Here is a 15216-nt window from a genome sequence, read left to right as displayed (position 1 = left end):
CATTGACAAGACTGGTTTAATGCAACGCTATTTATTGCAACAGAAAACAGAACTGGCTTAATCGACAGAATGACGGCTATTTATACTTGCTGCCTTTAGGCAGCGACGAATCAAATCAAACGGTGTTTTCCCGCTCAAACTCAAACTTAACTTTCCCTCCAAAACAGTTGGAGACACGTTTAAATTAAAACACATTAACTCTTGATATCAATACATAACAAGTTCCATGTGAGCGACGGGCATGTATCTCTTTTCTTCCACTTTCCCTAGAATTACAGATTTCTCAAGACAACTAGTCTTTGCACCCTGTGCCCAAAATGTGTTAATTTCATCCTTCCATTCTCCATCAGTCAGTTAGAACTGAAGAAGCTTCTTGGATGAGAAGTGAAAGATATTCAAAGAAAAAGAAAATCAAGAAAGTCCAGTTGCCTTTTGGAAAAGCACCTTTGGGATAAGGAAGAGAGTTGTTAAGTGAGTTTTGCCTCATTTTGCACCCTTTCTTGCCACAGTTGTTAAGTGAATCACTGCAGCTGTTAAGTTAGTAACATGGTTGTAAAGTGAATCTGGCTTCCTCATTGACTTTGCTTGTCAGAAGGTTATCAAAACTGATCACAAGACCCCTGGACACTGCAACTGTCACAAATACATGCCTGTTGCCAAGTGTCCCAATTTTGATCAGATGACCATGGGATGTTGTCGTGCTCATAAATGTGAAAAATGGTCATAAGTCACTTTTTCAGTGCCATTGTAACTTCAAACTGTCACTAAACAAATGGTTGTAAGTTGAGAACTACCTTATTTCAGCAGCTTCAGTTGGACTAGATCAAAGTCATCCAGCTGTTGCTGGGTATTGGCTTCCTATAAGCTTCTGAATTCAATTCAGAGCACTAGTTTTGACCTTCAAAGCCATACATAGTTAGGCAGTGAAGTACTTGCATGTTTCTTAACCCAATTTCAGTCCACCCAACTCAAACATCTGGGCAGAACCATTGTTTGTCCTGCCATCTCCCTGAGATAAAGTGGTTTGGAACTCATAAGTGTACTATTTCAGAGGAGGCCCCTGTAAGTTTGTAATGTAACCAACAATGGAAGCTTTCCTGTGTTTCTGCAGTTGTGAGAAATCTGCCTACTTAAATTGGAAACCAAAACCTTTGAACAGTTCTCCTTCCCATCATGTCAGACAGCCCTCAATGGAACAGTTCTAAGAATTTTATCAGTGTTTCTCATCTTTAGTAACTTTAAAATGTATGGATTTAAACTCCCAGAATTCCCCAGCCTTTATCCTCTTAGCTTGCAGATTGCCTGGGGAAGTCTGAGAGTTGAAGTTAACATATATTCAAGTTACTAAGACTGAGAAACACTGAATTATATGTTTGGTCTTTTACATTTGAAACAGAAAGATTAAAGATCAAAGAATGAATACTGTAACTCTTGATAGACTTGAACACCTATCTAACCTATCTAACACAGTGACCCTTCATGAAACTGTGAGAACTGCTACACATAATTTTGATTTGAGCACAAATTAGATCAATCGATCAATCAGCTCCTTCAATAAGCTATTTTTTTTCTTTTTGCAAGTCAATAAATATTTTATCTACTTTCAATGAAGTTACTTAATTACTTAAAGCCTATCAAGTGGCTTGTCTGATTCTGTAGTTGCCACCATCATTTGGGGTGGGTTTAAATAGTAGATTTTAAACTGTGGATTGCCAGAGTTGTATGCCACCCAGAGTCACTGTATGGGAGTTGGGCATCTATATACATTTGTTTAATGAAAAGGAAGGAAGGAAGGAAGGAAGGAAGGAAGGAAGGAAGGAAGGAAGATTTCTGAAGCTCCTTGTCTGCTTCCTAGGAGGAAAATTAATAGTGATTATGCATAGGAGATGACCGGGTTGAGCCCGAGGAAGAAGGTCAAATGCATCATCAGTCTCAAGTCCTTTCACACCTACAACAAATGTTAAGTCCAGCCCACCTTGAATTCTGTTTATTTTTATCCACCACCAGTTTTCTTTGACCATTAATAGTTCAGATTTTTATAAAGAGCATTAGCATACAGTAAACCTATATTCATTTGAACTGCCTGGATTCCTGATTTCCTGCACTTGACATTATGTGACTGCATGACAGTGCAACCCAGATTGCAATCTGATGACTTCAGGGGTGCTGGGATGACCATAATTCTTAAAACCAGTTATTAGTACCACTTATTCAATACTGTCCAAACTTTGACCACTTACAAGTGGTTGTTAACTGAAGACTACTCAAAGTTAGCCAATATAATTCAGAATTAACACAGGTGGGAAAAGATTGTTTATAATATCTAAAAAGGAGATTACTTCCAAGGCATAATATTTTATAATACCAGTAAGCTGTACAAAAATAGTTTCTAAAAACAGGAGTCCTCCTAGTTTTTCATCATTAGATGGTCCTTGGTGTTCATGTCAGGTCTCAGGATAATAATGAAGCATTTGGGGATAAAGATGCAGCCCAGTAAGCCCAGGCTGGAGGCCAGGATGGAGAAGATTTGCACAGCTATCATGTATTTTCCTTTGGTGCTCAAGTAGGTGGGGACAAAGGAGATCCAAACACTGCAGAAAACCAGCATGCTGAAGGTGATCCACTTGGCTTCATTGAAGGTCCCTGGCAACTTGCGGGCCAGGAAAGCCACCAAGAAGCAGATGGCAGCCAGAAATCCCATGTAGCTAAGCACAGTATAAAACATGGCAACTGAGCCTTCATTGCATTGCATCAAGATATATCCTGGTTGGGAGTACAGGTCAGAATCTGGGAATGGGGGAGAGATTCCCAGCCATATGATACAGATGCCCACTTGAATACCAGAGCAGAACAAGACGATGGAGTTTGCCAGACTTTTCCCCAGCCATTTCCTCATTGTGCTGCCTGGTTTTGTGGCCAGAAATGCCACCACCACCATGATAGTCTTGGCCAGCAAGGAAGACACGGCAACAGAGAAAACAACACTAAAACTAATTTGTCGAAGAAGACAGGTCACTGTGTTGGGGCCACCAATGAATAGAAGAGAGGTCAAGAATGAAAGTAGGAGGGAGAACAGGAGAACATAGGTTAGGTCCCGGTTGTTGGCTTTGACTATTGGAGTTTCTCGGTATTTAATGAAAATTCCCAGAACAAAGGCAGTAGTTGTAGATAAGGCAATGGCAAAGAGACCCAGGATGAGACCTAATATTTCTTTATAGGACAGGAAAGTTATAACTTTGGAGATACATTGATCTCGCTTCTTATTGGAATGCTGATCATCTGGACACTTCTCACAATGGGTTGCATCTGAAAAATATTTGCTAACATGTGCTTTTTTCTGCAGCTATAGGATTGTGACAAATGCAACTGAAGTCAATTACTACAACAATACATAAAACATATTTTTAAGTGTGATAGGAGAGATGGAGACTATTAGAAAATTCTTTCCCTCTGTACTTGGTTAAGGCCTGAGTTGGAATGTGAGAAAACATATTCATGAAGGATAAATGGACAAAGAGTAATAGTGAAGAAGTGCTTGGGAACATACAGCTGAAAGTGACCTGAAACACAATAGTGTAGTGCACCATTGTCTTTGGAATCCTACCAGAGACATCAGGTGGGCACAAATCTAGAGCTTTGGTTTTAATTAACTTAATTGCTGTTGGGCTCTCACTCATTTGATTGTTCCAGCAAGTGAAGAAAATTGTTGAATGTGTGGATTGAAATTTTATTAATTTCAATCATTCATGTCTGATTTAAGTCAAATATAATTGTTATCTTTATATTCATTATTATTATGGCTCTTAATACAGCAAGCCTGGCCTGTGTGGAATCAAACAGAGGCCAGATAAAACAATAATCAAGGCTCATTGAAGTATTTATTTATTAAACAGTGTGCACTAGAAGGAAAGGGTCTCTTCCAAAAGTATAGTGAGAGACACACCCCTGGAGAAAAGGGATATACTCATATTAATTAATTTCATAAAAGAGGAAAAATGATGCATAAATACATATTCATAAAGAATAATATAGTAGATTTCGGGTTACTTCCTGTCCTTATGTTATCTACAGAAAACAGTGGATTTAGTTAGAAGAAACATTTGCATCTTGATATTCAGGAGTTGCTATGAGAATGTTCTGATTAAATCAAAAGTCACTGACAACTACCAGGACAAATTTCTTATGTCTCGATTTGTCTATGTTGGAGCTCAATTTTTCCATATAATGATAATGCACACATGTCCAAGGGTTAGGGTTGTGGACCCATAGTTCAATAGTTCTTCCCAGAGACCCAATATTAATTAGAAATAATTATCACTTGTTTTAAAGCTGAAAAGCAATGAGATTATTAACTCTTACAATACTTGACTTCTTTTCTGAAGCCAGATAAGAAGATAACAAGAGATTTAGGCTACCTTTCATCATTTATTTTAGTGGCCACATCATCAGGTTGACTTAGCCTTCCATCCTTCCGAGGTTGGTAAAATGAGGACTCAGAGTGTTGGGGGGCAATATGCTGACTGTAAACTGCTTAGAGAGGGCTGTAGAGCACTATGAAGCAGTATATAAGTCTAAGTGCTATTGCTATTGCTATCATGCAACATTGGGTGGACAGTACCTACAGTAAATCTTGAAACGTTTGGGGACCTCTTTAAGAAATTCAATTTTTCTTGTTTTGTGAAATTTGTGCTAGAAATTGGGTCTAAAATTAGCAGGAAAGAAAACAGTTTTAGAAAATGTTGACCAGAAAAACAAGAATGATTTTTGATTGCATCCTCAATTTCTGTCTATTTTCAACAGCCACCTACCTTCATGCACAGAGAATGTTCCTTCCATACACAGAGAACAGTCATAGCAGCAAACTAGTGCTCCCTCTCTCAAGAGCTTGGCATGTCCTGGGTAACAACTTTCTGAACATCTAGAAGAAGGCACCGTCTAAGTATAAAAATAAAGGTCAGTCAGGGCAACATATGAGTTAAAAGAGTTTATTTCAATGCACTGGTTTCTGAAAGCTGAGAAGTACATTGAGCAAATGTAGCCACAGACTAGTAGCATAGCAGTTACTGATGGAGACCTCAATCTTCCTTTCATTCTAACTGTTGGAGGTACCATCCAATGTGGATCTTTATGGAAAAGAACTCTGCACATGACCAGAAAATGAAAGACATTCTCTTTATCAATCTCTATTTTCAGTCCTAAAACATAAAGGTAAAGGTAAATATTTCCCTGTCTAGTCATGTCCAATTCTAGGGCGTGGTGCTCATCTCCGTTTCTTAGCTGAGGGAGCCAGCATTGTCCAAAGACGTTTTTGTGATCATGTAGCCAGCATGACTATATGCCAAGGCTCACAGAATGCTGTTACCTTCCCACCAAAATGGTACCTATTTATCTACTTGTATTTTCATGCTTTCAAATTGCTAGGTTGGCAGGAGCTAGGCCAGGTAACGGGAGCTCACCTCATTGCACAGGGCTTAGGCCTTGAACCTGGACTGTCAGTTTCCAACTGACAAACTCAGTGTCTTTAACCACTGAGCCATTGTGCTCCCTTCCTGAAACATACACTTTGTTTTATTCTCTATTCTGAAGGAAACTGGTTCCATTGCAAAATATGTTTTTTCTAGGGGAGGCTCCCCTTCCTTTCTTTGGAAGGAAACCTCCAAAATCTGGCTTTCTTTGTCACTGTGTTTTTCTCCTAAAGCTGAATATTGTATCATTGTATATAAATGACTTTCAACAGGCCTCATTTTTCCCAACACATTCTCAATTTGACATCTTTCTCTCATGCAATCCAGTGGACTACTCCTTTGAAAACTTTGGCTTTTCTTTTATTCAAAATAGGATTGTTTCATAGCCTGTTAATTATGATAGCATCTTTCCAATTTAATAATGTAGACTGTAGAGGCCATAACACAATTGATGGTGCAGCAGGTTCCAGTTTGTGATAAACTACTGAAAAATCCCCAAAGATACATGATCTCTAATGAATTAATAGGGCTTTAGATTCCTTTAGTTGGAGGTTATCTCCATTATTCTGAATGTTAATTGTTTCTGAACAGAAAAGATGGCATTATGTGGAGTTAAATAGAAGAGCAAAAATGAAGAAACTTCAGCTACTTTGTTAAATGATGTTGGCCATTGGATGGCACTCTGGTTGATGAAGACCTTGACTTCAGAGAGGACATCTCTTTCTGCACTTCCAACTTTCACCCCAGCAGTTGACTTGTTGGGAAAAACTGTCCAGTGCATGATATCAAAGTTAGCAGCAGGAACTCCATTTTCATCCAAATAAACCCCATCCCTGGAAATATTGTGAAGCTGGAAGTTTCTCATGAGTTGATGAAGCTGCAAAGACAAAGAAAATCACACATGCATCTTACAGATTCCCATTTCAGCCTTTATTCAATGTTTTATGGCTATTATTCTGGATTGTAAGTATTCTGAATAATTTAAACCCCTCAGCTCAGCACTTCAGATGAAAGAGGTTGATTGAGGATTTCATGGGAAGCTATTCTCCCTTTTCTTCCAGTGAACAATAGATCTTATTCAGATACTGTATGTCTAACACTTTCTTAAAGGAATCACTAAGTTCTCCAACCAAGCCATAACTCAGCAGCTTCATTTTAACAAAATCCAAAATTACATAAGGCTGAAAATTTAAGAATTTATTTAATCTCCAAGAGTCTCCTTGTGAAATCATACTTTTTAATAGGGTTCCTGTCTGGAGACCAAATCTAACTGTAAATGGCTTAGTAGATTGCAAGCAGCCTACTTCAGCTCTCTAGCACCCTTCAGATGACATAGCCAATACCAGTAACTAGATGTGCAGGTGAAGAGAGAACAATTTCATGGAAGCTGTGAACACATTGGAACAAATGGGCAGGCTGGTCATGGTACTCAGGAGAAGAGGCACAAAGATCTACTCCCTGTCAAGTAACTTTCAGAGCGAAGAATGGGAGCTTTGCTGAAGATCAAAGTGCTTCAAGGAGGCCAAATCTTTGCTGAGCAGAAAGGAAATAGGGATGGAAGAAGCTGAAGCTGCCTTGTATAAACAGTGTTTCTTATTGTTCTGTCCCCGTTCCGACCCACACATCCAAACAGCCAGCCGAGGGTTTAAAGACTTCTCCAGACACCACTTCACAGATAAGAAACTTGGCAGCAGCTCCGTAGCTGCCTGCCAAGACCTTTTATCTCCAAACACCCAGAAACAAAAACAATACCACAGCACGCTACTTTGCCAGAGATTCAGCTTTTGTCCGTCACAGAGGTCCAAATGGCCACCACCACCCTTTTATAGCCTGTGGGGTGTGGTGTGGTCCAGTGACTCAGCTTAATCTCTGGCACGTCTCTTTTTCTGCTGCGCACGCTTATCGCTCCTACGCTGGTGTGGATCCAGTCACAACTTTTCTTCCTCATTATCTGACACACCTGGCTCCTGGCCAATCTGAGACACACCGGGCTCCTGGCCAATCTCTGAACCACCTGGCTCCTGGTCAATCTCTTCTCCGTCAGAAGACACCTGAGGCATTGCCAAAGAGGAGGGTCCTGGAGAGGGAGGCCTAGCCATCTCCTCTCCTTCATGTTCGGAGCCTTCTTCCTCCGATAAGAGGGGCTCACAAGACGGAGCCACAACACTTATATCCTCCGCCACCTCCTCTCTTAACTGGAGCAAGACAAAAGCTCTGGAAGAGGAAAGTCCAGAGGGAACAGGGAAGGATGCAGGAGATCCACCTTCAGAACACTGTAGGAAAAGCGGAGGCTTTGTGGGAGCTGAAGAGCAGAAGAACTTCAAAGTAATAAAAGACAGAGTGAACTAGGTTGGAAAGGAGAACAGACCCCACAACCTAAGAATATACACATTGGTGTGATATAAATAGGATTTCTTGTCACCCCCTCCTTGCTTCAGGAAAACCATTGATTGTGTCGATCTTTGATTCCATTTGATTTTGTAGCATCTGCAGCAGTATGGCCATGAAATGTGCTATTTTCTTTGTAGAATCTGCAATTGCACCCATTTTACCTTTTATTCTGGGGTTGTTGCCTTCCTTCTTTGACCAGAACTTCTGGGGGATGAAACATGCATAAATCTGGGTGCTGCAGGAAGGAAAAAAGACAGTGGGAGTGAGCCTTCACAGAAGATGAGACCTACTTTTATCTAACTGTTACAACCTGAACTCTGTGATGGATGAAGACTTTCTTTCTCCATTTTCTTCTCCTTCTTTCTCTCTTGCCGATCTTCCTCTCAGGTTGACTCCTGGGCTATTTCTGGCTTCTTTGTCTTTCTCATTTATCTTTCTCCAATTCTTTGTCTGCCTTGCTGGCTCTTCCTAGGAGGGCTGTTAACAGGTGCTTATAACAGGCTGCCCAGTTTCACCAATGCTACTCCAATATAAAGCTGAATGTAGAGTAAGGGCAATCTTCTTTTTACTGCCATCTGACATTCTTCCTAAAATTGTTAAAACTGTAGAGAGAAACCTCTGTAATGCCTGCCTAGTGATTTGTGAATGTCTAGTTAGGCATTACGTTGGAAGATGCTTTAAGTCAGTTGTCTCTTGCTGCCCAAACCCGAAAATCACCATCCATCAGAAATCAGAAGGTTTGTCTACACCACCCAAAAGGGATCAATAGTAGAACAGCAGATGCCAGTCTCTGTTGCTTCTGCAATACACTGCCATCTGAGGCTGGGCATTTTGGGGATATTGGAAAGCTTGTAATGAGAGAAGATGGAGAACACCATTTTAACATCAGACAAGATTAAGATGAAGTTAGAGGGTGAAGTTGTCTCTTTCAAAGACTAGCTACTGAGGCATTTGTAGTATTCCAGACAGTGTGTGGATGAGCCTTTCAATACTTCCAGAAGATGCTATGAACAGACATTGATTTATAATGGTTATGAGATGAACTTTTAAGCAGCAACCACTTTTACTCCAGAACACAAAATTAAGACTAACTCTTTGGCTCAGAAACTAGGTAAGACCAGCATTTGTGATTACAGGAGAGGGTTGAAGGACTGCTTGAACATCCTGGTGCTTATTTAATTTGCAAATGGGGAAAATGTATAGTCACTATAGAGTTACTGTATTTCTGTCATTACAGTATCCTACACTTGGACAAATACTTTGGAAATCTGTCCCCATAATCTCTCTCTCCCCCCCTCCCTCTCCCCCTCCCTCCCTAACCCTCCCTAGCCCCCCTCCACCTCTCTCTCCTGTACACTGGGCAACTGATGTTTGGAACATTGCAACTCTCCCTACATCCAATTTCATATTGAGGAACTGAAAGGGGAATATCAATGGAATTTCAAAAGAGAAGTCTTACCTGCCATGGCTGTACAATCTGGGGTGACCAATCATTTCCAATATGCATACTCCTCTTACAAATTTGGGAGAAAGAGACAGCATTGAGGACCGAGGCCACAGCTTGTACTGTTTTGGAAATACTGGAACCATCCTCAGACAGAATTCTTGCAACCACATCGTGGGGTGGAAATTCCTGATTTAATTTTTCTGTGCATCTTTCCCAAACTTTCTTAGACAATACAGACCTTGTATAGGAACATTGGAATGCTTTATTTCCAAACTGTTCGACAGTGAAGGAATATGAATTATAGTTATCATATTCTGTCCTTCTCTTTGTCTGGGTGAGGAAGGAAAACAAAGCATGTTTGTGTTGGAGATCAACCCCGTAGTAAAACATTCCTATACTTGTATCTGAGAAAGCTGTTGCAATCCATACTTTCCCCCCAACAAAATTATAAGTTTTTTCAGTATGTTCTATTAGTCCTAATGTCATTGCTGTGGCCTGAAAATCCAATTGACAAAGAATAATTTTGACTTGACTATTTATAAGAAAAAAGACCATTTTTCTTCTTTCTTGCACAAATATTTGTCCAAAATGTAAATCAGCATTCATTGTTGGGATAGTTTCTGAGAGGACAATGCAAATCCCATTTTTTACAGCTAGTGTTGCCAAGCTTTTTTTAAAGTTTTCTCCTCTTTCATTGTCCTGAGAAAGAAGGCCAATCCAAGTCCATCGGAAATGCAGGAGCAGCTTGACAATCGCTGAGTAAGAAGGTTCTTGTTTTGGGGTCATCCGGTAGAAAAAAGGAAAATGGCGATTTTGCTCAGGAATGTGGCTGATAACACCATAGTTGATCTAAGATAAAAGAGAAGATATTGGTAGTTTGTCCTACTCTTAATTATAAAAATCAGATGCTTAAGTGTAAGGGCCTTCCCCACCTCTGAGAGAAGTTTTCAGAAAACAATATCTGCATTAAATTTGCTGGCTCCCTTGGGGTCTCTCCTCTTGTCCTGTTGACTCTCTTTGAAGCTAGAGAGCTCTTTCCTAATCTGTGGATGATCCTCATGAGTAAGCCTCATGCTCCATATCCTTCTGGTTAAACTCTACCCATGCAGCTTGTCTTGAAATAGATGCTGTGGGGCACTTTGCTGCCAACAACTGACTCTTGCATGACCTCTACAAACTCTGTGGGCACTCACATAATACACCAGATTCAGCAAATGATTGAAAAGAACTATCCTGATTTACCAGGGATACAAATATGCACAAACTGTCTCCCTCACACACACAGTCATCATTCACACTGTGAGTGATGCCTAAATCCAACAATTTAGTTCTCAATCAGCTCTGGCCTATACCTCAGCCCAATCCATATGATGCTACTCATGGAACTTCTATTCTTTCATTGGACTGGCAAACTTGTTTATTTCTCATATATTATTACTATTTCTGTGACTGCTTTATATGCTGGCTTGAGATATTTTTTATATTTTTGTCAATTGTTTATTATTGAAATTTCATTGATTTTTTTCATCATTGATTTTAAATATTTGGGATCAACCGATTTAATTGGTTATTAAAGATAAACTAAGATATCTCAAATGCAGAAGCTTGTTTAATATCCTCTCTCTAAGGATCCCAATATAATAGGGATGGTAGCAAACTCCAGTTCATAGTAAGAGAATAAATTTATGGTGAGATCCTGTGTGTTGACTTACGGAATAGAGCAGAGGTCACCAACATTTCTTGGTTGGCGGACCAGAGGGAAAGGGAAGGGAAAGCATTTTACACACGCACGCATGTGCATGCGCGTGTGGGACCGTGAGTAAGCACAAATGGTCGGAGCTAGGGCTTGCGTGATACTCACTAGCCCTGCCCCTTTCTTGCATAGCACAGCACCCCATTTCCATGCTCTGTGGTGTGGTAGCACCCAGTTTTGCACCCTGTGGTGCGGCAGCGGTCAATTTTTGCACCCCATGGCATGGTGGCATCCTGTTTTTGTGCCCTGAGATATGGCGGCGGCCTATTTTTGCACCCCGCATTGCAGTGGCAGTCCATTTTTGCACCCTGCGGCACAGTGGTAGTCCATTTTTGCACCCCGCAGCGCGGCAGCATCCCATTTTTGCACTGTGAGGCATGGCGGTGGCCCATTTTTGTGCCCCAAGGCACAGCTGTGTCCCGTTTTCATGCCCTGCAGTGCGGCAACATCCCATTTTGCACCCCATGGGGTGACGGCATCCCGTTTTTGCAACCTAAGGTGCGGCGGCGGCATCCCGTTTTTGCACTCTGCAGCCTGGCGTCCTATTTTCATGCCCCATGGCTGTGGCACTAGCGCAAGTGGGGTGTGTGCATGCACATGTGCGTGCACTGGTTAGCCTGTCTTGTGACCCAGCAGCCAGCAAGCTGCGGCCCAGAGGTTGGGGACCCCTGGAATAGAGGAGGCAAGTTCCTTGACCCACTCACTTTTGCTTCATATACAGTATTTCCATTGAAATTTGAACCTTAGACCCAAATTTTAAAAAATAAGGAATTTCCTGACTATGAGTTATTAAGTCCTGGACTAGCATGTTATGGAGCTCTATCATGATTGTTTAGTGAATCCGGCTTTTCTATTGATTTTGCTTGTCAGAAGGTTGCAAAAGGTGATCACATGACTCCAGGACACTGTAACCAGCCTAAGTATGAACCAGTTGACAAGCATTCAAATTTTGATCATGTGACCATGTGGATGCTGCAATGGTTGTAAATGTGAAAAAGGTAGTGAGTCACTTTTTTCAGTGCCGTTATAACTTCGAATTATCAGTAAATGAATTGTTGTAAGTTGAGGACTACCTGTATACAGCTATTGTGAGTTTCTCAAAAAACACTAATTCTTATGGTATCTTCATTCTAGATGTTCATTTTCTTCAAGCTTTTGTGTGCCTTAACATTTCTCCATCCTTTCCTCATCTCTAAGAAGCATTCTATTAAGAAATCAAAGATCATCTACATGTTGTTTAGCTTTTTCAATAAAGGCTCTTCAGTGGCAATAAAGGAGATGTCCCAAAGCCCAGGTATAGTTTCCAAACCATGTTGTGGTAGGGAGACAAAAGAAATTATGGATGTACTTTATGGAAAGGAAATTCTTTCAAGTCTTTTAATATCTAATCTCTTCCTTCAGATATATTTGGAGATATATAAGAGTTGCCTTCTGGTCTAGCCTGAAAGATTTACAGCATGGAACTAAGTTCAATTTAGCTTCATACCTGTGGAATTTTGTAGATGCCCAAGAAAGTAGAAATATGGTCAAAGAGTTCAGAATCCATTTCTTCAAGAACTGCCAGCAGGTTTTTTTGTCTTCCACATCTGTAGTTTGGGACATTCTCCTGCCCTGTAGACAGCAAGTCCATCATGGCCTCATATGTTATCCTTGCATTGAAAAAGGTCTGATAGATGCTGTACCCCAGGGTGATGTTGGGTAAGAGCCAAGGATTCTGGTTGATCTCATGAACAGCAAAGAAGAAGGGCAGGATGTGGAAAAAGCTTGTTTTCATACTGCAACATAATACATATCAAAAGATCATCATCTTCTGTCTGGATTTTCTTCTTCAGTTCATGAAAATCTGTCTTATTTAATATAGTTTTATATTTCTATATTGCAATGCAGGAAATAGTATCAGACACATAGTTATTTTCTTTATTTTATCCTTTTATTGGTTTTAAATACTCCAGTATCTTGGTTTTTCCAGGGAAGTGCTTTTAATGATGGGGTATGAGGGTGCACTTAGTGAACTTAAACAACGTACTAAAGATCTGGAAATCCAACAAGATCAAGCTGCTCTTCCCAAGAATGTTTCTTTGAGCAGTCGAACTTCCCCTTGTAAACCAGTGAGATATTTATATAAAATAACGATCCCAAAGATCCAAAGGGCATTAAACCTAGCACATTGCAATGCACCTACCTCCCACAGCAGTTTTGGAGGGCCAATAAAAAAACCCCCTCTGAGGACAAGGGGTCATTGAAACTCTAGTTTGTGTCATGCTATATTACATCTTCTCCTCCTCAAAGATACTGACTCATTGATTGTGAGATAAGCTGCAATATAACTATGGTAAATAAAAATATTTCATGAAACCTCATAGTATCAAGTTAATTATTTTGGGAACAGGCAGAACCCCACCCGGGCAAGAGTCATCTCAGAAGAGTACTGCCAAGACTGCCTAGTTTTGAGACTGACATTTGTAGAGGAACTTAAAAGGAAAAGTTCATGCTCAGCTTTTAAATAATCATCATGTGCCTTCGGAGCCTCTTCCCCAAGGCAAATTGAGAGAATAGCACTAGCAATAGCACTTAAACTTCTATACCAGTTCATAGTGCTTTAGAGTCCTCTCTAAGTGATTTACAGACTCAGCATATTGTCCCCAACTGTCTGGGTCCTCATTTTACCAACCTTGGAAGGATGGAAGGTTGAATCAACCTTGAGCTGGTGAGGATCGAACTCCTGGCAGTGAGCTATTTTAGCCTGCAATACTGCATTCTAACTACTGCACCACCACAGCTCAGAGAAGCAATGACCTACCTTTATTAGCGTAAGGAGTTGGGAACAGGAAATCATTCCTAAAAAAAGACTCTGCTCTGCAGTGGCTAAAATTATCCCTCCCCCCAAATCCTGTACATATTGATAATTACCTTTTCAATCTGTAGATCGGCCACTTGGAGAAATCATAAGGGTAAAGTACAGAAAATATTTTAGAAGTTATTCCAGTGATCAGGTAGTCTCCTGGCTTGCAGTAATTAAAGCCTTTATTGTCTTCTTTTATCAGCTTAAAGTGACATTTCGTCAGCATCATGGTACAGGGAAATTGGGACAGAAGCAGAAAAAGCTGCTTTTTCAGCAGCAACATTTTGACATGTATTGATGGAGATCCTTCTCAGAATTCTCCTACTTGCACAGAGTTGGATCTCAGAGCTCACAAAAGAGCACAAGTGTAATGAAGATGGTCCAGTTTGGCTCCAGATCTGGAAGAGGAACCTGCAATTTTACATTAGCACAGTCCGTGCCTAATTCTACTACATTCCCTGCCCTCAAAAGAGCAGGAATAGTTTCAGATCATATTTCCAAGATTTCTATATCTTGTATCTGTCACATTACTTTAAAAGGAAAGGAGGTAATGGAAGTCCCATATACTTCTTTTCAAAATAGAATAAATACTGCTTTTAATAATTAGAAGGGGAATTGGGAATGACTGTTGCAATAGAGGTACATTGTTGAAAACAACAGTTTTGCATCACTCAGGGGCATAGTTCTAGTTCAAGAGACTGGAAGGGAATAATTTATGGAAGTTTGATTGCCTTTTACTCTTGGAACATACTGTTGAGATTCTAAAGATTGTCATGTGTTAAAACAATTGAACACTTTTCACTAGCTGTCTGTGGAGATTCTCAGTCATTCAGGTCATGGTTGTCCCAAAGGTCCTTTTTCCAAAGGCAACTGGACTTTGCTTTTCTTTGAAGACATTTTGCTTCTTTTTTTTTTTATGTATAAATGTTTTATTATTTTCATCATAAAAAAAACCATCACAAATATTACACAATGCTATGAAAAACCCCCCACCCCCCACCCCCCCGGACTTCCCAAACCTGATCCCAGGATAATATTCAGATATAAGTAAACAAGTATTAATATCTCTAACTCCACAAAATGTATTATTCTACATGTATAGGTAAAATATATTAAAAAGAAAAAAAAAGAAAAACAAATTTACTAAAAACCTAGATTATATTCCACCACTCTATGCTTCTTTTGAATATAAACAATCCATCTTCTCCATATTAATAAAAATTGTTCGTTTGAATGATTCTTCAAGTAAGCCGAAATCTTTGCCATTTCAGCAAGGTTCGAAACTTTCAATCTCCAGTCTTCCATTGTAGGTAAAATT

At 40.0% G+C, this 15216-nt stretch overlaps 1 protein-coding gene across 1 annotated transcript; it reads right to left on the bottom strand.

Annotated features, from left to right (window-relative positions):
* Positions 1–2407: 2407 nt before the first annotated feature.
* Positions 2408–14127, bottom strand: LOC114922440 (vomeronasal type-2 receptor 26-like). Its single transcript, XM_029283802.1, has 6 exons — positions 13967–14127; positions 12543–12831; positions 9316–10152; positions 6115–6342; positions 4809–4935; positions 2408–3306 (listed from the first exon to the last, which is right to left on the bottom strand). The coding sequence occupies exons 1-6, from the start codon at positions 14125–14127 to the stop codon at positions 2408–2410; spliced, it is 2541 nt and encodes an 846-aa protein (XP_029139635.1).
* Positions 14128–15216: the final 1089 nt, after the last annotated feature.

This window comes from Protobothrops mucrosquamatus, unplaced genomic scaffold (assembly GCF_001527695.2).
Source record: "Protobothrops mucrosquamatus isolate PMUCROS unplaced genomic scaffold, P.Mucros_1.0 scaffold_84, whole genome shotgun sequence".
Classification (NCBI taxonomy): domain Eukaryota; kingdom Metazoa; phylum Chordata; class Lepidosauria; order Squamata; family Viperidae; genus Protobothrops; species Protobothrops mucrosquamatus.
Note: the sequence above shows the minus strand (reverse complement) of the source record. Positions and strands in the feature narration are given on the sequence as shown.

Excerpts from the sequence above, each read along its gene's own strand:
- LOC114922440 (XM_029283802.1), bottom strand. The coding sequence starts at position 14,127 with ATGATGCTGACGAAATGTCACTTTAAGCTGATAAAAGAAGACAATAAA. Across the intron at positions 12,832-13,966 it reads CCGATCTACAGATTGAAAAG|TATGAAAACAAGCTTTTTCC; the intron begins GTAATTATCAAT and ends ATTATGTTGCAG. Across the intron at positions 4,936-6,114 it reads GGCCAACATCATTTAACAAA|ACGGTGCCTTCTTCTAGATG; the intron begins GTAGCTGAAGTT and ends TTTTATACTTAG.